Source organism: Oncorhynchus kisutch, linkage group LG30, assembly GCF_002021735.2.
Source record: "Oncorhynchus kisutch isolate 150728-3 linkage group LG30, Okis_V2, whole genome shotgun sequence".
Lineage (NCBI taxonomy): Eukaryota > Metazoa > Chordata > Actinopteri > Salmoniformes > Salmonidae > Oncorhynchus > Oncorhynchus kisutch.
In genome coordinates this window covers 44,381,476-44,403,698 of record NC_034203.2, presented here as the reverse complement: position 1 = coordinate 44,403,698, position 22,223 = coordinate 44,381,476, and the positions used below count along the sequence as shown (strand labels likewise).

The window sequence follows — 22,223 nt, the reverse complement described above, 5'->3', positions numbered from 1 at the left end:
GGGATCCATCTATAATCCTGTTCTGTCTATGTGACTGATGCTGATGTTGAACAGGGATACATCTATAATCCTGTTCTGTCTATGTGACTGATGCTGATGATTTACAAAACTTTGGGATTTTTTAAAACTTTATTATTCGTCATTATTGACTATATATTTATCCTCTACCTTCAGAACCAGGTACTGCAGTGACACCTCTTGCACTGAGAAGCAGTGTCTTGGACCACGGCACCAGTCGGGAGCTACCCCTTGACCTATTCCACAATAGCCTATAATGACAAAGTGAAAACATGTTTTTTGACATTTTTGCAAATTCATTGAAAATGAAACACAGAAATATCTAATTTACATAAGTATTCACACCCCTCGGTCAATACTTTGTAGAAGCACCTTTGGTAGAGATTAAAGCTGCGAGTCTTTCTGGGTAAGTCTCTAAGAGATTTCCACACATGGATTGAGCAACATTTACCAAGTATTATTGTCAAATGGGTTGTTGATCATTGCTAAACAACCATTTTCAGGTTGTTGCCATAGATTTTCAAGTAGATTTCAGTCAAAACTGTAACTAGTCCACTCAGGAACATTCACTGTTTTCTTGGTAAGCAACTCCAGTCTAGATTTGTCCGTGTGTTTTAGGTTATTGTCCTGCTGCAAGAAATGTGGCAAAGCATTTCAGTGTTGCAAACAGGATGCATGTTTTGGAATATTTCTTTTCTGTACAGACTTCCTTCTTTTCACTCTGTCATTTAGGTTCGTATTGTGGAGTAACTACAGTGTTGTTGATCCCATCCTCAGTTTTCTCCTTTCATTCATCCTGCCATACAACTCTAACTGTTGGCCTCATGGTGAAATCCCTGGGTGGTTTTCCTTCCTCTCCGGAAACTGAGTTAGGAGGGACGCCTGTATCTATGTAGTGACTTGGTGTATTGATACACCATCTAAAGTGTAATGAATAACTTCACCATGCTCAAAGGGATATTCAATGTCTGATTTTATTTATTTTACCCATCGACCAATAGGTGCCCTTCTTTGCGAGGCATTTGGAAACCTCTCTGTTCTTAGTGGTTGAATCTGTGTTTGAAATTCACTACTGGACTGAGGGACCTTACAGATAATTGTATGTGTTGGGTACAGAGAGGAGGGACCTTACAGTATGTGTGGGGTACAGAGATGAGGGACCTTACAGTATGTGTGGGGTACAGAGATGAGGGACCTTACAGATAATTGTATGTGTGGGGAACAGAGAGGAGGGACCTTACAGTATGTGTGGGGTACAGAGATGAGGGACCTTACAGTATGTGTGGGATACAGAGATGAGGGACCTTACAGTATGTGTGGGGTACAGAGATGAGGGACCTTACAGTATGTGTGGGGTACAGAGATGAAGGACCTTACAGATAATTGTATGTGTGGGGTACAGAGATGAGGGACCTTACAGTATGTGTGGGGTAAAGAGATGAGGGACCTTATAGTATGTGTGGGGTACAGAGATGAGGGACCTTACAGTATGTGTGGGGTACAGAGATGAGGGACCTTACAGTATGTGTGGGGTACAGAGATGAGGGACCTTACAGTATGTGTGGGGTACAGAGATGAGGGACCTTACAATATATGTGGGGTACAGAGATGAGGGACCTACAGTATGTGTGGGGTACAGAGATGAGGGACCTTACAGTATGTGTGGGGTACAGAGATGAGGGACCTTACAGTATGTGTGGGATACAGAGATGAGGGACATTACAGATAATTGTATGTGTGGGGTACAGAGATGAGGGACATTACAGATAATTGTATGTGTGGGATACAGAGATGAGGGACCTTACAGATAATTGTATGTGTGGGGTACAGAGATGAGGTAGTCATTCAAAAATCCTGTTAAACACTATTATTGCAGACACAGTGAGTCCATGAAACTTATTATGTGACTTGTTATGAACATTTTACACTTGAACTTAAAAAAAAACTTCAACATTTCGAAAAACATAATTCCTCTTTGACATTTTGGGGTATTGTGACATTTTGGGGTATTGTGACATTTTGGGGTATTGTGACATTTTGGGGTATTGTGACATTTTGGGGTATTGTGACATTTTGGGGTATTGTGACATTTTGGGGGTATTGTGACATTTTGGGGTATTGTGACATTTTGGGGTATTGTGACATTTTGGGGTATTGTGACATTTTGGGGTATTGTGACATTTTGGGGTATTGTGACATTTTGGGGTATTGTGACATTTTGGGGTATTGTGACATTTTGGGGTATTGTGACATTTTGGGGTATTGTGACATTTTGGGGTATTGTGACATTTTGGGGTATTGTGACATTATGGGGTATTGTGACATTATGGGGTATTGTGTGTAGAATAATGATACAAAATGTCAATTTATTTCATTTAAAATTCAGGTTGTAACACAACAACAATAATTTGTGAAGGCACTCTATCCCACGCTATCTAATGTATCCAACGCTATCTAATCTATCCCACGCTATCTAATGTATCCCACGCTATCTAATGTATCCCACGCTATCTAATCTATCCCACGCTATCTAATGTATCCCACGCTATCTAATGTATCCAACGCTATCTAATGTATCCAACGCTATCTAATGTATCCAACGCTATCTAATGTATCCAACGCTATCTAATGTATCCAACGCTATCTAATCTATCCAACGCTATCTAATCTATCCAACGCTATCTAATCTATCCAACGCTATCTAATCTATCCAACGCTATCTAATGTATCCAACGCTATCTAATGTATCCAACGCTATCTAATGTATCCAACGCTGTCTAATCTATCCAACGCTATCTAATGTATCCAACGCTATCTAATGTATCCAACGCTATCTAATCTATCCAACGCTATCTAATCTATCCAACGCTATCTAATCTATCCAACGCTATCTAATCTATCCAACGCTATCTAATCTATCCAACGCTATCTAATGTATCCAACGCTATCTAATCTATCCAACGCTGTCTAATCTATCCAACGCTATCTAATGTATCCAACGCTATCTAATGTATCCAACGCTATCTAATCTATCCAACGCTATCTAATCTATCCAACGCTATCTAATCTATCCAACGCTATCTAATCTATCCAACGCTATCTAATCTATCCAACGCTATCTAATCTTATCCAATATATCATATCCCATCCATCCTATTATATCATATCTATCCTATCCAATCTAACCAATCTATCCAATCTATCCTATTCTATCCATCCTATTATATCATATCTATCCTATCCAATCTATCCATTCTATCCTATTCTATCCCATCCTATTATATAATATCTATCCTATCCAATCTATCCTATTCTATCCAATCTATCCTATTCTATCCATCATATTATATCATATCCATCCTATCGAATCTATCGAATCTATCCTATTCTATCCCATCCATCCAATCGATCCTATCTAATCTTATCCAGCCTATCCTATCCAATACATCATATCTATCCCATCTGTCATATCCTATCCTATCCCATCCTATCCAATATATAATTTCCTATCCAATTTATCCTATCATATCTATCCAATCTATCCCATCCAATCCTATCCAATATATCCTATCATATTCATCCTATCCATCCTATCTATCCTATCCTACCCCAAATATCCAATCCAATCTATCCTATCTATCAAATCCTATCAATCCCATCCTATCCCATCTATCATATCCAAAGCTATCCCATCCTATGCCATCTATCCTATCCAATCTATCATATCCAATCCCATCTATCCTAACCAATCTATCCTATCCTATCTATCATATCCTATCAATCCCATCCTATGCCATCTATCCTATCCTATCCAATCCATCCTATCCATCCCATCCTTTGCCATCTATCCTATCCTATCTCATCTATCCTATCCAATCTATCCTATCCAATCCAATCCATCCTATCTATCCTATCCCATCTATCCTATTCCTATCTTATCCTATCTCATATATCATATCCAATCCATCTATCTATCTATCCTATCCTATCTCATCTATCCTATCCAATCCATCCTATCTATCCTATCCTATCCCATCTATCATATCTCATCTATCCTATCCAATCAATCCTATATATCCCATCTATCCTATTCCTATCGTATCCTATCTCATATATCATATCCAATCGATCTATCTATCTATCCTATCTCATCTATCCTATCCAATCTATCCTATCCATCCTATCTATCATATCTCATCTATCCTATCCAATCCATCCTATCCTATCCCATCTATCATATCTCATCTATCCTATCCTATCCAATCCATCCTATCCCATCTATCATATCTCATCTATCCTATCCAATCCATCCTATCCAATCCACCCTATCCCATCTATCATATCTCATCTATCCTATCCAATCCATCCTATCCCATCTATCATATCTCATCTATCCTATCCAATCCATCCTATCCAATCCATCCTATCCCATCTATCATATCTCATCTATCCTATCCAATCCATCCTATCCAATCCATCCTATCCCATCTATCATATCTCATCTATCCAATCCATCCTATCCAATCCATCCTATCCCATCTATCATATCTCATCTATCCTATCCAATCCATCCTATCCAATCCATCCTATCCCATCTATCATATCTCATCTATCATATCTCATCTATCCTATCCAATCCATCCTATCCAATCCATCCTATCCCATCTATCATATCTCATCTATCCTATCCAATCCATCCTATCCAATCCATCCTATCCCATCTATCATATCTCATCTATCCTATCCAATCCATCCTATCCAATCCATCCTATCCCATCTATCATATCCAATCTATCCTATCCTATCCCATCTATCATATCTCATCTATCCTATCTCATCTATCCTATCCAATCCATCCTATCCTATCCCATCTATCATATCTCATCTATCCTATCCAATCCATCCTATCCAATCCATCCTATCCTATCCCATCTATCATATCTCATCTATCCTATCCAATCCATCCTATCCTATCCCATCTATCATATCTCATCTATCCTATCCAATCTATCCTATCCAATCCATCCTATCCTATCCCATCTATCATATCTCATCTATCCTATCTAATCTATCCTATCCAATCTATCCTATCCAATCTATCCTATCCAATCTATCCTATCCAATCCATCCTATCCTATCCCATCTATCCTATCTAATCTATCCTATCCAATCTATCCTATCCAATCTATCCTATCCAATCCATCCTATCCTATCCCATCTATCATATCTCATCTATCCTATCTAATCTATCCTATCCAATCTATCCTATCCAATCTATCCTATCCTATCCAATCTATCCTATCCAATCTATCCTATCCAAAACATTCTATCCTATCCATCTATCCAATCTTACATCTATTCCACACCATTTTCCCTCTCTGTTACTGTCATGTCTGTATCTGGTATCTCATCTATCCTATCTATCCTATCCAAAACATTCTCTGTTACTGTCATGTCTGTATCTGGTATCTCATCTATCCTATCTATCCTATCCAAAACATTATCTGTTACTGTCATGTCTGTATCTGGTATCTCATCTATCCTATCTATCCTATCCAAAACATTCTCTGGTATTGTCATGTCTGTATCTGGTATCTCATCTATCCATCTATTCCACACCCTGTTCATTCTCTGGTATTGTCATGTCTGTATCTGGTATCTCATCTATCCATCTATTCCACACCCTGTTCATTCTCTGGTATTGTCATGTCTGTATCTGGTATCTGATATTCTTCAGTATTATTCAGGCAAGGTGATATTGACAATGTTTTTGTCCTTGAGCGATGTGTGTGTCTGAGGTTGTGATTCCTTGTGTGTGTGAGTGTGTGTGTGTGCGTTCGCGCATGTCCTTATGTGTGGCTTTGTGTGTGTGTGTGTGTGTGTGTGTGTAGTTGTGAGTCCTTGTGTTCCGGGCCTTTTGTAGACACACAAAGTAATTCTTGTATTTTTCTGGGAATCTAATTCACATGTCTTTGAGCTGGACTCTGGGGTACAAGATCCTGTTCAAGGAATCTACCTTCAGATGCTGTCTATTTCACAGTCCATTTCAGACAATGCACTAACTCCCATAGAATTGTGTGTGTGTGTGTGTGTGTTATTGTGTACATGTGTGTGTGTGTGTGTGTGTGTGTGTGTGTGTGTGTGTGTGTGTGTGTGTGTGTGTGTGTACCTGTGCAGGGTCGACATCATTGAGCATCACTATGGAGGTACAGTGGTAGTCCAACACCAGCCTCCAGAAATCCTTCACTGTGTTGGGCAGAGGATGTTGGGTCACGATGAACGCTGACGGCTGCTTATAACTCTACATGAGGCAAGAGAGAGGTAGAGAAAGAGGGATGGAGGAGGTAGGGAGAGAGAGGGATGGAGGGGGTAGGGAGAGAGAGGGATGGAGGGGGTAGGGAGAGAGAGAGAGAGGGATGGCGGGGTAGGGAGAGAGAGGGATGGAGGGGGTAGAGAGAAGGGGATGGAGGGGGTAGAGAGAGAGAGGGATGGAGGGGGTAGAGAGAGAGAGGGATGGAGGGGGTAGAGAGATGGGGATGGAGGGGGTAGAGAGAGAGGGATGGAGGGGGTAGAGAGAGAGGGGGATGGAGGGGGTAGAGGAGAGAGAGGGATGGAGGGGGTAGAGAGAGGGATGGAGGGGGTAGAGAGAGGAATGGAGGGGGTAGGGAGAGAGGGATGGAGGGGGTAGAGAGAGAGGGATGGAGGGGGTAGAGAGAGGAATGGAGGGGGTAGGGAGAGAGGGATGGAGGGGGTAGAGAGAGAGAGGGATGGAGGGGTAGAGAGAGAAAGGGATGGAGGGGGTAGAGAGAGAAAGGGATGGAGGGGGTAGAGAGAGGAATGGAGGGGGTAGGGAGAGAGGGATGGAGGGGGTAGAGAGAGGGGGATTTGAGGGGGTAGAGAGAGAGGGATGAAGGGGGTTGAGAGAGAGGGGGATGGAGTGGGTAGAGAGGGTGATGGAGGGGGTAGAGAGAGAGGGTGATGGAGGGGGTAGAGAGAGAGAGAGGGATGGATGTAGTGGGTAGAGAGAGAGAGAGGGATGGATGTAGTGGGTAGAGAGAGAGGGATGGAGGGGTAGAGAGAGGAATGGAGGGGTAGAGAGAGGGATGGAGGGGGTAGAGAGAGAGAGGGATGGAGGGGGTAGAGAGAGAGGGATGGAGGGGGTAGAGAGAGAGAGGGATGGAGGGGGTAGAGAGAGAGAGGGATGGAGGGGGTAGAGAGAGGGGTGGAGGGGGTAGAGAGAGGAATGGAGGGGGTAGGGAGAGAGGGATGGAGGGGGTAGAGAGAGAGGGATGGAGGGGGTAGAGAGAGGAATGGAGGGGGTAGGGAGAGAGGGATGGAGGGGGTAGAGAGAGAGGGTGATGGAGGGGTAGAGAGAGAGGGATGGAGGGGGTAGAGAGAGAAAGGGATGGAGGGGGTAGAGAGAGGAATGGAGGGGGTAGGGAGAGAGGGATGGAGGGGGTAGAGAGAGGGGGATTCGAGGGGGTAGAGAGAGGGATGAAGGGGGTAGAGAGAGAGGGGGATGGAGGGGGTAGAGAGGGTGATGGAGGGGGTAGAGAGAGGGTGATGGAGGGGTAGAGAGAGAGGGATGGAGGCGGTAGAGAGAGAGGGATGGAGGGGGTAGAGAGAGAGAGAGAGGGATGGATGTAGTGGGTAGAGAGAGAGGGATGGAGGGGTAGAGAGAGGAATGGAGGGGGTAGACAGAGAGGGATGGAGGGGGTAGAGAGAGAGAGGGATGGAGGGGGTAGAGAGAGAGGGATGGAGGGAGTAGAGAGAGAGGGATGGAGGGGGTAGAGAGAGAGGGATGGAGGGGGTAGAGAGAGAGAGGGATGGAGGGGGTAGAGAGAGAGAGAGGGATGGAGGGGGTAGAGAGAGAGGGGGATGGAGGGGGTAGAGAGAGAGGGATGGAGGGGGTAGAGAGAGAGGGATGGAGGGGTAGAGAGAGAGAGGGATGGAGGGGTAGAGAGAGAGAGGGATGGAGGGGTAGAGAGAGGAATGGAGGGGGTAGGGAGAGAGGGATGGAGGGGGTAGAGAGAGAGAGGGATGGAGGGGTAGAGAGAGAAAGGGATGGAGGGGGTAGAGAGAGAAAGGGATGGAGGGGGTAGAGAGAGGAATGGAGGGGGTAGGGAGAGAGGGATGGAGGGGGTAGAGAGAGGGGGATTTGAGGGGGTAGAGAGAGAGGGATGAAGGGGGTTGAGAGAGAGGGGGATGGAGTGGGTAGAGAGGGTGATGGAGGGGGTAGAGAGAGAGGGTGATGGAGGGGGTAGAGAGAGAGAGAGGGATGGATGTAGTGGGTAGAGAGAGAGAGAGGGATGGATGTAGTGGGTAGAGAGAGAGGGATGGAGGGGTAGAGAGAGGAATGGAGGGGGTAGAGAGAGGGATGGAGGGGGGTAGAGAGAGAGAGGGATGGAGGGGGTAGAGAGAGAGGGATGGAGGGGGTAGAGAGAGAGAGGGATGGAGGGGGTAGAGAGAGAGAGGGATGGAGGGGTAGAGAGAGGGGTGGAGGGGGTAGAGAGAGGAATGGAGGGGGTAGGGAGAGAGGGATGGAGGGGGTAGAGAGAGAGGGATGGAGGGGGTAGAGAGAGGAATGGAGGGGGTAGGGAGAGAGGGATGGAGGGGGTAGAGAGAGAGGGTGATGGAGGGGTAGAGAGAGAGGGATGGAGGGGGTAGAGAGAGAAAGGGATGGAGGGGGTAGAGAGAGGAATGGAGGGGGTAGGGAGAGAGGGATGGAGGGGGTAGAGAGAGGGGGATTCGAGGGGGTAGAGAGAGGGATGAAGGGGGTAGAGAGAGAGGGGGATGGAGGGGGTAGAGAGGGTGATGGAGGGGGTAGAGAGAGGGTGATGGAGGGGTAGAGAGAGAGGGATGGAGGCGGTAGAGAGAGAGGGATGGAGGGGGTAGAGAGAGAGAGAGAGGGATGGATGTAGTGGGTAGAGAGAGAGGGATGGAGGGGTAGAGAGAGGAATGGAGGGGGTAGACAGAGAGGGATGGAGGGGGTAGAGAGAGAGAGGGATGGAGGGGGTAGAGAGAGAGGGATGGAGGGAGTAGAGAGAGAGGGATGGAGGGGGTAGAGAGAGAGGGATGGAGGGGGTAGAGAGAGAGAGGGATGGAGGGGGTAGAGAGAGAGAGAGGGATGGAGGGGGTAGAGAGAGAGGGGATGGAGGGGGTAGAGAGAGAGGGATGGAGGGGGTAAGAGAGAGAGGGATGGAGGGGTAGAGAGAGAGAGGGATGGAGGGGTAGAGAGAGAGAGGGATGGAGGGGTAGAGAGAGAGAGGGATGGAGGGGGTAGAGAGAGGGATGGAGGGGGTAGAGAGAGGAATGGAGGGGGTAGGGAGAGAGGGATGGAGGGGGTAGAGAGAGAGGGATGGAGGGGTAGAGAGAGAGGATGGAGGGGGTAGAAGAGAGAGGGATGGAGGGGGTAGAGAGAGAGAGGGATGGAGGGGTAGAGAGAGAGGGATGGAGGGGGTAGAGAGAGAGAGGGATGGAGGGGTAGAGAGAGAGAGGGATGGAGGGGTAGAGAGAGAGAGGGATGGAGGGGGTAGAGCGAGAGGGATGGAGGGGTAGAGAGAGAGAGGGATGGAGGGGGTAGAGAGAGAGGGATGGAGGGGGTAGAGAGAGAGGGATGGAGGGGGTAGAGAGAGAGACAGGGATGGAAGGGGTAGAGAGAGAGAGAGAGGGATGGAGGGGGTAGAGAGAGAGAGGGGGATGGAGGGGGTAGAGAGAGAGAGGGATGGAGGGGGTAGAGAGAGAGAGGGATGGAGGGGTAGAGGAGAGAGGGATGGAGGGGGTAGAGAGAGAGGGATGGAGGGGTAGAGAGAGAGGGATGGAGGGAGAAAAAGAGATACATGAATTCCATAGACGTACCATATACCAGTGTCTGTGTTAGTGTGAATGTGTGTGTGTGTTAGTTTGTGAGTATGTGTGTCTGTGTTAGTGGGAATGTGTGTGTGTGTGTTAGTTTGTGAGTATGTGTGTCTGTGTTAGTGGGAATGTGTGTGTGTGTTAGTGTGTGTTAGTGTGAGTGTGTATGTGTGTGTGTGTGTGCGTGTGTGTGTGTGTTAGTGTGTGTGTGTTAGTGGGAATGTGTGTGTGAGTGTGTATGTGTGTGTGTGTGTGTGTGTGTGTGTGTGTGTTAGTGGGAATGTGTGTGTGTGTGTTAGTGTGTGAGTATGTGTGTCTGTGTTAGTGGGAATGTGTGTGTGTGTGTTAGTGTGTGTTAGTATGAGTGTGTATGTGTGTGTGTGTGTGTGTGTGTGTTTGTGCTTGTGTGCGTTAGTGGGAATGTGTGTGTGTGTTAGTGTGTGAGTATGTGTGTGTGTGTGTGTGCGTGTGTGCGTGTGTGTGTTAGTGGGAATGTGTGTGTGTGTTAGTGTGTGTGTGTGTTAGTGTGTGTGTGTTAGTGTGTGTGTGTGTTAGTGTGTGTGTGTGTGTGTGTGTGTGTGTGTGTGTGTGTGTGTGTGTGTGTGTGTGTGTGCTTGTGTGCGTGTGTGTGTTAGTGGGAATGTGTGTGTGTGTTAGTGTGTGAGTATGTGTGTGTGTGTGTGTGCGTGTGTGCGTGTGTGTTAGTGGGAATGTGTGTGTGTGTTAGTGTGTGTGTGTGTTAGTGTGTGTGTGTTAGTGTGTGTGTTAGTGTGTGTGTGTGTGTTAGTGGGAATGTGTGTGTGTGTTAGTGTGTGTGTGTGTGTGTGTGTGTGTGACATACGTCCATAAGAGCAGCGTTGATGTAGTTGGAGCTCTCTCCGTCGATGGTGATGAGGAAGGGCAGACAGCGGTCAGGAGGAAGAACATCCATACAGCGGTTCTTCTCGTGGTTCCTGGGGAGCAGGGCGATACTACAGTCCTCCACCCGCAACGTGGGAGTCACCATGTTCAGAGTCTGGAGAGAGAGACAGTAGAGGTTACAGTGGGTTACAGAGCGATACAGTGGGTTACAGGGTGATACAGTGGGTTACAGTGGATTACAGTGGGTTACAGTGGGTTACAGGGCGATACAGTGGGTTACAGGGTGATACAGTGGGTTACAGGGCGATACAGTGGGTTACAGTGGGTTACAGGGCGATACAGTGGGTTACAGGGTGATACAGTGGGATACAGTGGGTTACAGGGCGATACAGTGGGTTACAGGGGCGATACAGTGGGTTACAGGGCGATACAGTGGGTTACAGGGTGATACAGTGGGTTACAGGGCGATACAGTGGGTTACAGGGTGATACAGTGGGTTACAGGGTGATACAGTGGGTTACAGTGGGTTACAGGGCGATACAGTGGGTTACAGGGTGATACAGTGGGTTACAGGGTGATACAGTGGGTTACAGTGGGATACAGTGGGTTACAGGGCGATACAGTGGGTTACAGGGTGATACAGTGGGTTACAGGGTGATACTGTGGGTTACAGGGGGTTACAGGGTGATACAGGGTGATACAGTGGGTTACAGTGGGTGACAGTGGGTTACAGGGTGATACAGTGGGTTACAGGGTGATACAGGGCGATACAGTGGGTTACAGTGGGTTACAGGGTGATACAGTGGGTTACAGGGTGATACAGGGCGATACAGTGGGTTACAGTGGGTTACAGGGTGATACAGTGGGTTACAGTGGGTTACAGGGTGATACAGTGGGTTACATGGGGTCACAGTGGGTTACAGGGCGATACAGTGGGTTACAGTGGGTTAGAGGGTGATACAGTGGGTTACAGTGGGTTACAGGGTGATACAGTGGGTTACAGTGGGTTAGAGGGTGATACAGTGGGTTACAGTGGGTTAGAGGGTGATACAGTGGGTTACAGTGGGTTAGAGGGTGATACAGTGGGTTACAGTGGGTTACAGTGGGTTAGAGGGTGATACAGTGGGTTACAGTGGGTTAGAGGGTGATACAGTGGGTTAGAGGGTGATACAGTGGGTTATAGGGTGATACAGTGGGTTACAGGGTGATACAGTGGGTTACATGGGGTTACAGTGGGTTACAGGGCGATACAGTGGGTTACAGTGGGTTAGAGGGTGATACAGTGGGTTACAGTGGGTTACAGGGTGATACAGTGGGTTACAGTGGGTTAGAGGGTGATACAGTGGGTTACAGTGGGTTAGAGGGTGATACAGTGGGTTACAGTGGGTTACAGTGGGTTAGAGGGTGATACAGTGGGTTACAGTGGGTTAGAGGGTGATACAGTGGGTTAGAGGGTGATACAGTGGGTTATAGGGTGATACAGTGGGTTACAGTGGGTTACAGGGTGATACAGTGGGTTACAGGGCGATACAGTGGGTTACAGTGGGTTACAGTGGGTTACAGAGCGATACATTGGGCTACAGTGGGTTACAGTGTGTTACAGGGCGATACAGTGGGTTACAGTGGGTTACAGTGGGTTACAGGGTGATACAGTGGGTTACAGGGCGATACAGTGGGTTACAGGGCGATACAGTGGGTTACAGGGCGATACAGTGGGTTACAGGGTGATACAGTGGAATGAGGGTGATACAGTGGGTTACAGGGCAATACAGTGGGTTACAGAGCGATACAGTGGGTTACAGTGGGTTACAGTGGGTTGCAGAGCGATACAGTGGGTTACAGTGGGTTACAGGGCGATACAGTGGGTTACAGTGGGTTAGAGGGTGATACAGTGGGTTACAGTGGGTTACAGGGCGATACAGTGGGATACAGTGGGTTAGAGGGTGATACAGTGGGTTACAGTGGGTTACAGGGCGATACAGTGGGTTACAGGGCGATAGATCCTGCAACCATGGAGAGGTAAATACCTGTCTATTTATGGAAAAATTGCCCTGATTAACTCCATAGTCATATCTCAGTTTACTCACTTACTTAAAATAAAATAAAAAATATATCACCTTTATTTAACCAGGTAGGCTAGTTGAGAACACCTTTATTTAACCAGGTAGGCTAGTTGAGAACACCTTTATTTAACCAGGTAGGCTAGTTGAGAACACCTTTATTTAACCAGGTAGGCTAGTAGAGAACAAGTTCTCATTTACAACTGCGACCTGGCCAAGATAAAGCAAAGCAGTTCGACACAAACAACAACAACAGAGTTACACATGGAGTAAAACAGTCAATAATACAGCATAAACAAGTCTATATACGATGTGATCAAATGAGTTGAGATGAGGGAGGTAAAGGCCATGGTGGTAAAGTAAATACAATATAGCAAGTAAAACACTGGAATGGTAGATTTGCAGTGGAAGAATGTGCAAAGTAGAGATAAAAATAATGGTGTTGCCTACACCTGATGATTCGTTTTTCAAATAATATGAGCAAAAAAATATTTAGCTTTATCCGGGACGCTAAACCTGACAACATAAAACCAGCCTGTCTATATAATGAATATGAGGTGGGTTGAGATTATTAAATAGAAAAGCACTAACCTCTCTCTAAAAGATTCACTCATTCAACAGTTTTATTTCAACCCTAAATGGTCCTCAAGTAGGTTAATAAGAAAAGCTCATCCATTGTTTAAAAATGGCCTTTTTGCCTTTGTGCAGATTGTCTCATTTCAGATTGATTGAAAAGTATACTTTTCAAAGTATCTGTCTTTTTCAAACAAGCATTACAGAGCTGGCTGTAATTTACATGTCATCCCCCTGAAAAGATAGAATGAATATTACAACACATATTATGGCTGAACACAACTGTGCTGGTTGATAAAATACCTGTATTTATGGGAAAGATGTTTGAAAAGGGTATTTTGTTCTTAAATGATATTATCAATTGTAATGGTAGAGTTATGTCCTTCATGGAGTTATCAGAATTGTACGGGAAGGTCTGCTCAATCCAAGAGTACAACCAATTGACAACAGCATCGCCCCAAAACTGGAGGAAGCAGGTGGCAGCAGGAGGAGGTAGGGAACTAGTCCGTCTGCCCAATATAAAGGATAATAACTGGATGAGGCAGGTGGCAGCAGGAGGAGGTAGGGAACTAGTCCGTCTGCCCAATATAAAGGATCAAAACTGGAGGAGGCAGGTGGCAGCAGGAGGAGGTAGGGAACTAGTCCGTCTGCCCAATATAAAGGATCTAAACTGGAGGAGGCAGGTGGCAGTGGGAGGAGGTAGGGAACTGGTCTGTCTGCCCAATATAAAGGATCTAAACTGGAGGAGGCAGGTGGCAGCAGGAGGAGGTAGGGAACTGGTCTGTCTGCCCAATATAAAGGATCTAAACTGGAGGAGGCAGGTGGCAGCAGGAGGAGGTAGGGAACTGGTCTGTCTGCCCAATATAAAGGATCTAAACTGGAGGAGGCAGGTGGCAGTGGGAGGAGGTAGGGAACTGGTCTGTCTGCCCAATATAAAGGATCTAAACTGGAGGAGGCAGGTGGCAGTGGGGAGGAGGTAGGGAACTGGTCTGTCTGCCCAATATAAAGGATCTAAACTGGAGGAGGCAGGTGGCAGCGGGAGGAGGCAGGGAACTGGCCTGTCTGCCCAATATAAAGGATCTAAACTGGAGGAGGCAGGTGGCAGTGGGAGGAGGCAGGGAACTGGCCTGTCTGCCCAATATAAAGGATCTAAACTGGAGGAGGCAGGTGGCAGTGGGAGGAGGTAGGGAACTGGTCTGTCTGCCCAATATAAAGGATCTAAACTGGAGGAGGGTGGCAGTGGGAGGAGGTAGGGAACAGGCCTGTCTGCCCAATATAAAGGATCACAACTGGAGGAGGGTGGCAGTGGGAGGAGGCAGGGAACTGGCCTGTCTGCCCAATATAAAGGATCTAAACTGGAGGAGGCAGGTGGCAGTGGGAGGAGGCAGGGAACTGGTCTGTCTGCCTAATATAAAGGATCTAAACTGGCAGAGGAATAAAAATAGCATAAATAGGAAAGTATACCCGTTTCATTTGAGGACCAGGATGTTGACGACTGGGCCATACAGATTGCAAAGTAGTTGGGAAGAGATTTTTGATGTACCGATTCCATGGTACATGGTGTATGAGTTGATATATAAAACAACGCAAGATTCAAGACTTCGTGCTTTTCAGCTAAAATTATTATATAGAATTCTTGCCACCAAAAAAATGTTGAATATTTGGGGCATAAAATCATCGAAGCTCTGCAGATTTTGTTGTGAGGATAAAGAATCAATAGACCATTTATTTTGGTATTGGCCTCAGGTAGCCTGTTTCTGGTCTCAGGTTCAGGAATGGCTGAAAATGCATAGCATTGATCTAAAATTGACCCTAGAAATAGTACTGTTAGGAGATCTGGAGAGACTGCGTCAGTCAATTACTAATATACTAATACTCTTAGTAAAAGTATTGATCTTCAACACGCAACCTGTGGATTCTGTTAGATTAGATATATTGAAATTGTACGTTAAACATCACAGCATAGTTGAAAGATATATGTTGTGTAGAAACACTAAGTGGGTGTCCAGCAGAGATAGATGGGATGGGCTGAGGGAAGCTGAGGGTTGGGATGGGATGAGGGAAGCTGAGGGATGGGATGGGCTGAGGGAAGTTGAGGGATGGGATGGGATGGGCTGAGGGAAGCTGAGGGATGGGATGGGATGGGCTGAGGGAAGCTGAGGGATGGGATGGGCTGAGGGAAGCTGAGGGTTGAGATGGGATGGGCTGAGGGAAGCTGAGGGTTGGGATGGGATGGGCTGAGGGAAGCTGAGGGTTGGGATAGGCTGAGGGAGGCTGAGGGTTGGGATGGGATGGGCTGAGGGAAGCTGAGGGATGGGATGGGCTGAGGGAAGCTGAGGGTTGAGATGGGATGGGCTGAGGGAAGCTGAGGGTTGGGATGGGATGGGCTGAGGGAAGCTGAGGGTTGGGATGGGCTGAGGGAAGCTGAGGGTTGGGATGGGATGAGGGAAGCTGAGGGTTGGGATGGGAAGGGCTGAGGGAAGCTGAGGGTTGGGATGGGATGGGCTGAGGGAAGCTGAGGGTTGGGATGGGATGGGCTGAGGGAAGCTGAGGGTTGACATGGGATAGGCTGAGGGAAGCTGAGGGTTGGGATGGGCTGAGGGAAGCTGAGGGATGGGATGGGCTGAGGGAAGCTGAGGGCTGGGATGGGCTGAGGGAAGCTGAGGGTTGGGATGGGATGGGCTGAGGGAAGCTGAGGGTTGGGATGGGATGGGCTGAGGGAAGCTGAGGGTTGACATGGGATGGGCTGAGGGAAGCTGAGGGTTGGGATGGGATGGGCTGAGGGAAGCTGAGGGATGGGATGGGCTGAGGGAAGCTGAGGGTTGGGATGGGATGGGCTGAGGGAAGCTGAGGGTTGGGATGGGATGGGCTGAGGGAAGCTGAGGGTTGGGATGGGATGGGCTGAGGGAAGCTGTGGGTTGGGATGGGATGGGCTGAGCTGAGCTGAGGGAAGCTGAGGGTTGGGATGGGATGGGCTGAGGGAAGCTGAGGGTTGGGATGGGATGGACTGAGGGTGGCCAGCAGAGATAGATGGGATGGGCTGAGGCAAGCTGAGGGATGGGATGGGATGGGCTGAGGGAAGCTGAGGGTTGGTATGTAGAATTGGAGACAAGTGGGAGTGGAGTTGCTGTGTGAGAGAGAGAATGATGCTCTCAAGATAAACGGAAACAAAAGTCAAAATAAAACACAATGAAAGTACATTTGAATGACACTAAGTGGCAGTGTTTTTACAACTAATGCCGGGTTTGCCTGAGGCTGATGCCGTGCAGGTGTTTGGACACATGCATATACACACACTCTCATTCAAATAAACACACACAAGAACACACATATACATGTAATAGTACCAGACATGCACACAAACATATACAGTTGGCATTGCTGTTATGATTTCAGTTGTCCTTGATATCCGTTGTTTCAAATGGATTTATTATTATTATTGTTATTATTTATTATTATTATTATTGTTATTATTATTATTATTATTATTATTATTATGAATTATTATTATTATTATTGTTATTATTATTGTTATTATTATTATTATTATTGTTATTATTATTATTTATTATTATTATTATTGTTATTATTATTGTTATTATTATTATTATTATTATTATTATTGTTATTATTATTATTATTGTTATTATTATTATTATTATTTATTATTATTATTGTTGTTATTATTATTGTTATTATTTATTATTATTATTGTTATTATTATTGTTATTATTATTATTATTATTGTTATTATTATTATTTATTATTATAATTATTGTTATTATTATTGTTATTATTATTATTATTATTATTGTTATTATTATTATTGTTATTATTATTATTATTATTATTATTATTGTTATTATTATTATTATTATTATTATTATTTATTATTATGATTATTATTATTATTATTATAATTATTGTTATTATTATTGTTATTATTATTATTATTATTATTGTTATTATTATTTTTATTTTTATTTTTATTTTTCCTTTGTTTTAAATTGATTATTTAGTTAAATTTTTTGTTTCTTTATGTCGTTTCCTATTTTTCTCTTTAGTTCTCTTGGTTGTTTGTGCATTGGGGGGTTCTTGGGGGTGGGGAATTAATTGCATTTTCTTTCCCGGAGGGGGGGGGGGCTCTGGGAGGGCTCTCGAATGGTTGAGGGACAGATATTGGGGAACTGTGGGGGGATCTTAGAGGGTTCGGGTTTCACAAGATTGTGATCATGAAAAGGGAAACTATGACATATATTTTATATCACTATCATACACACACACCCTCACACATAAGGACGGCTCTGCTGCAGGAAGACTGATACATGTTTGATAGTGGTAGTAGACACCCTCACACATAAGGATGGCTCTGTTGCAGGAAGACTGATACATGTTTGATAGTGGTAGTAGACACCCTCACACATAAGGATGGCTCTGTTGCAGGACGACTGATACATGTTTGATAGTGTCTTGATGCTGTAGTGTTTGATAGTGTCTTGATGCTGTAGTGTTTGATAGTGTCTTGATGCTGTAGTGTTTGATAGTGTCTTGATGCTGTAGTGTTTGATAGTGTCTTGATGCTGTAGTGTTTGATAGTGTCTTGATGCTGTAGTGGTTGATAGTGTCTTGATGCTGTAGTGTTTGATAGTGTCTTGATGCTGTAGAGTTTGATAGTGTCTTGATGCTGTAGTGTTTGATAGTGTCTTGATGCTGTAGAGTTTGTCCTTTGTGTTCTAATACTTTAATGTCACCTCTTCCTTGTGTTTTTGTAATAAATAATTATTTAAAAATATATTTTAAAAAAACAAAGAACAGCTCAAATAAGCAAAGAGAAATGACAGACCATCATTACTTTAAGACATGAAGGTCAGTCAATACAGAACATTTCTAGAACATTGAAAGTTTCTTCAAGTCCAGTCGCAAAAACCATCAAGCGCTGTGATGAAACTGGCTCTCATGAGGACCACCACAGGAAAGGAAGACCCAGAGTTACCTCTGCTGCAGAGGATAAGTTCATTAGAGTTACCTGCATCTCAGATTGTAGCTCAAATAAATGCTTTACAGAGTTCAAGTAACAGACACATCTCAACATCAACTGTTCAGAGGAGACTGCGTGAATCAGGCCTTCATGGTTGAATTGCTGTGAAGAAACCACTACTGAAGGACACCAATAAGAAGAATCGACTTGCTTGGTCCAAGAAACACAAGCAATGGACATTAGACCAGTCGAAATCTGTCCTTTGTTCTGATGAGAACAAATTTTAGAATTTTGGTTCCAACCGCCATGTCTTTGTGAGACGCAGAGTAGGTGAACGGATGACCTCCACAAGTGTGGTTCCCAACGTGAAGCATGGAGGAGGTGTGATGGTGTGGAACTGCTTTGCTCGTGACACCGTCTGTGATTTAATTAGAACTCAAGACCCACTTAACCAGCATGGCTACCACAGCATTCTGCAGCAATATGCCATCCCATCTGGTTTGCGCTTAGTGGGACTATCATTTGTTTTTCAACAGGACAATGACCCAAAACACACCTCCAGGCTGTGTCAGGGCTATTTGACCAAGGAGGAGAGTGATGGAGTGGTACATCAGATGACCTGGCCTCCTCAATCACCTGACCTCAACCCAATTGAGATGGCTTGGGATGAGTGGGACCGCAGAGGGAAGGAAAAGCAGCCAACAAGTCAGGGAAGCAAAATACCTTATATAGACCGGTGTGTGGCTTTTTACATCGTGTCCAAACAATTGAATTTACCACAGATGGACTCCAGTCAAGTTGTAGAAAAATCTCAAGGATGATCAATGGAAACAAGATGCACCTGAGATCAATTTCATGTCACAAACCAAAGGGTCTGAATACTTAGGTAAATAAGGTCTTTAAAAAAAAAAAAAAAATCTTATAAATTAGCAAAAATGTATTACAACCTGTGTGTAAATTGATGAGAATTATTATTATTTTTAAATCAATTTTAGAATAAGGCTGTGAAGTAAGAAAATGTGGAAAAATGCACTGTAAATGTGTCTGTGTAGGATACTCGACTGGCTGGCCTAAATGAGGAAGGATCACAATGGAACACATTCTCACCCGGAACTCCTCTTTGATCTGGGAGGAGTTGGTCTGGGGGTCCAATCGGTTCATTTCATAGTAGACCGAGCGCAGCTGATTGGCTGGAATGGTGGTGTCACCACAAAGACACGCCTCCAAGATGGCGTCGTGGATGAAGACATATTGCTCCTGGAAAAAGCATAAAGATGGACACAACGGCACAATATCAAACAACAGACAATCAGAACACAGAAAGAGATGGAAATTACCAGAAAGTTAGAATGGGAAATGAAACATGTACTTTAATAGGGCCTATATAATAGGGTCAATATAATAGGGTCTATATAATAGGGTCTATATAATAGGGCCTATATAATAGGGTCTATATAATAGGGTCTATAAAATAGGGTCTATATAATAGGGTCTATATAATAGGGTCTATAAAATAGGGTCTATATAATAGGGTCTATATAATAGGGTCTATAAAATAGGGTCTATAAAATAGGGTCTATATAATAGGGTCTATATAATAGGGTCTATATAATAGGGTCTATAAAATAAGGTCTATATAATAGGGTCTATATAATAGGGTCTATATAATAGGGTCTATATAATAGGGCCTATAAAATAGGGTCTATATAATAGGGTCTATATAATAGGGTCTATATAATAGGGTCTATATAATAGGGTCTATAAAATAGGGTCTATATAATAGGGTCTATATAATAGGGTCTATATAATAGGGTCTATATAATAGGGTCTATATAATAGGGCCTATATAATTGGTGTTGGTGCTTAAAGCTAGTGAGGGAGATAAGTGTTTCCAGTTTCAGAGATTTTTGTAGTTCGTTCCAGTCATTGGCAGCAGAGAACTGGAAGGAGAGGCGGCCAAAGAAAGAATTGGTTTTGGGGGTGACTAGAGAGATATACCTGCTGGAGCGTGTGCTACAGGTGGGAGATGCTATGGTGACCAGCGAGCTGAGATAAGGGGGGACTTTACCTAGCAGGGTATATAATAGGGTCTATAAAATAGGGCCAATATAATAGGGTCTATATAATAGGGCCTATAAAATAGGGTCTATCTAATAGGGTCTATATAATAGGGTCTATATAATAGGGCCTATATAATAGGGTCTATATAATAGGGTCTATATAATAGGGCCTATATAATAGGGTCTATATAATAGGGTCTATATAATAGGGCCTATATAATAGGGTCTATATAATAGGGCCAATATAATAGGGCCAATATAATAGGGCCAATATAATAGGGCCAATATAATAGGGCCAATATAATAGGGTCTATATAATAGGGCCTATAAAATAGGGTCTATATAATAGGGTCTATATAATAGGGTCAATATAATAGGGCCAATATAATAGGGTCTATATAATAGGGCCTATAAAATAGGGTCTATATAATAGGGTCTATATAATAGGGTCTATAAAATAGGGCCAATATAATAGGGTCTATATAATAGGGCCTATAAAATAGGGTCTATCTAATAGGGTCTATATAATAGGGTCTATATAATAGGGCCTATATAATAGGGCCTATATAATAGGGTCTATATAATAGGGTCTATATAATAGGGCCTATATAATAGGGTCTATATAATAGGGCCTATATAATAGGGTCTATATAATAGGGCCAATATAATAGGGCCAATATAATAGGGCCAATATAATAGGGCCAATATAATAGGGCCAATATAATAGGGCCAATATAATAGGGCCAATATAATAGGGCCAATATAATCGGGTCTATTTTATTTGTTTTACCTTTATTTAACTAGGCAAGTCAGTTAAGAACAAATTCTTATTTTCAATGACAGCCTAAGAACAGTGCCTGTTCAGAGGCAGAACCTTGTCAACTAGGGGGTTTGAACTTGCACCCTTCCGGTTACTAGTCCAACGCTCTAACCACTAGGCTACACTGCCGCCCCTATATAATATGGTCTATATAATAGGGCCAATATAATAGGGTCTATATAATAGGGCCTATAAAATATGGTCTATATAATAGGGCCTATATAATAGGGTATATATCATAGGGCCTATATAATAGGGTCTAAATTGAGACCGATAAATTAATTAAAAAAATAAGCACAATCCCCTGTAACGGAGAACAGAGCAGAAGGGCATAACAGGTTCACTCCAATCCCCACCACTCACCGACCCAGCACAGCACAGCCACTAGGCTACACTGCCGCCCCTATATAATATGGTCTATATAATAGGGCCAATATAATAGGGTCTATATAATAGGGCCTATAAAATATGGTCTATATAATAGGGCCTATATAATAGGGTATATATCATAGGGCCTATATAATAGGGTCTAAATTGAGACCGATAAATTAATTAAAAAAATAAGCACAATCCCCTGTAACGGAGAACAGAGCAGAAGGGCATAACAGGTTCACTCCAATCGCAGCCAACCAACCCCCCTCCCCCTCTTCCTCCCCCCTTCCTTCCCCCACATCCACACACCCAGCCGGGTAGACGGCCACAGCTTAAGGCTTGACGTAAACCAGTTGTGATGTGACATTTTAGATGAACGGTCCGCTGTCACTTCGGGACCAATACCTACGACAGTGAGGTCACTGATTAATAGACGCGACACGTGACACGATGATGTCATCTAACGAGCAGTCAGGAGGTGTTTTAGAACCTCGTTAGTGAGCCTGAGTGTTCTATTCCAAACTTTAACCTTAAAGATGGAATCCGCAGCAGTAGGGAGAAATAGAGCCACAGGCCGGTCACCACCACCACCCCTACCACCACCCCCCACCACCAGCACCACCACC

General features: G+C 44.5%; 1 protein-coding gene across 1 annotated transcript in view; it reads right to left on the bottom strand.

Moving 5' to 3' along the window:
- The window catches only part of LOC109882943 (receptor-type tyrosine-protein phosphatase mu-like), a gene marked incomplete at its 5' end in the record, with an annotated part of 43,530 nt that extends 23,841 nt beyond the window's left edge, over positions 1-19,689 (bottom strand). Inside the window, 3 exons of the mRNA XM_031810128.1 lie at positions 6,188-6,319; positions 10,715-10,888; positions 19,453-19,689. Of these exons, the coding sequence (XP_031665988.1) occupies positions 6,188-6,319; positions 10,715-10,888; positions 19,453-19,689 (543 nt within the window). The remainder of the gene's footprint in view (positions 1-6,187; positions 6,320-10,714; positions 10,889-19,452) is intronic.
- Between the last annotated feature and the right edge of the window lie 2,534 nt (positions 19,690-22,223).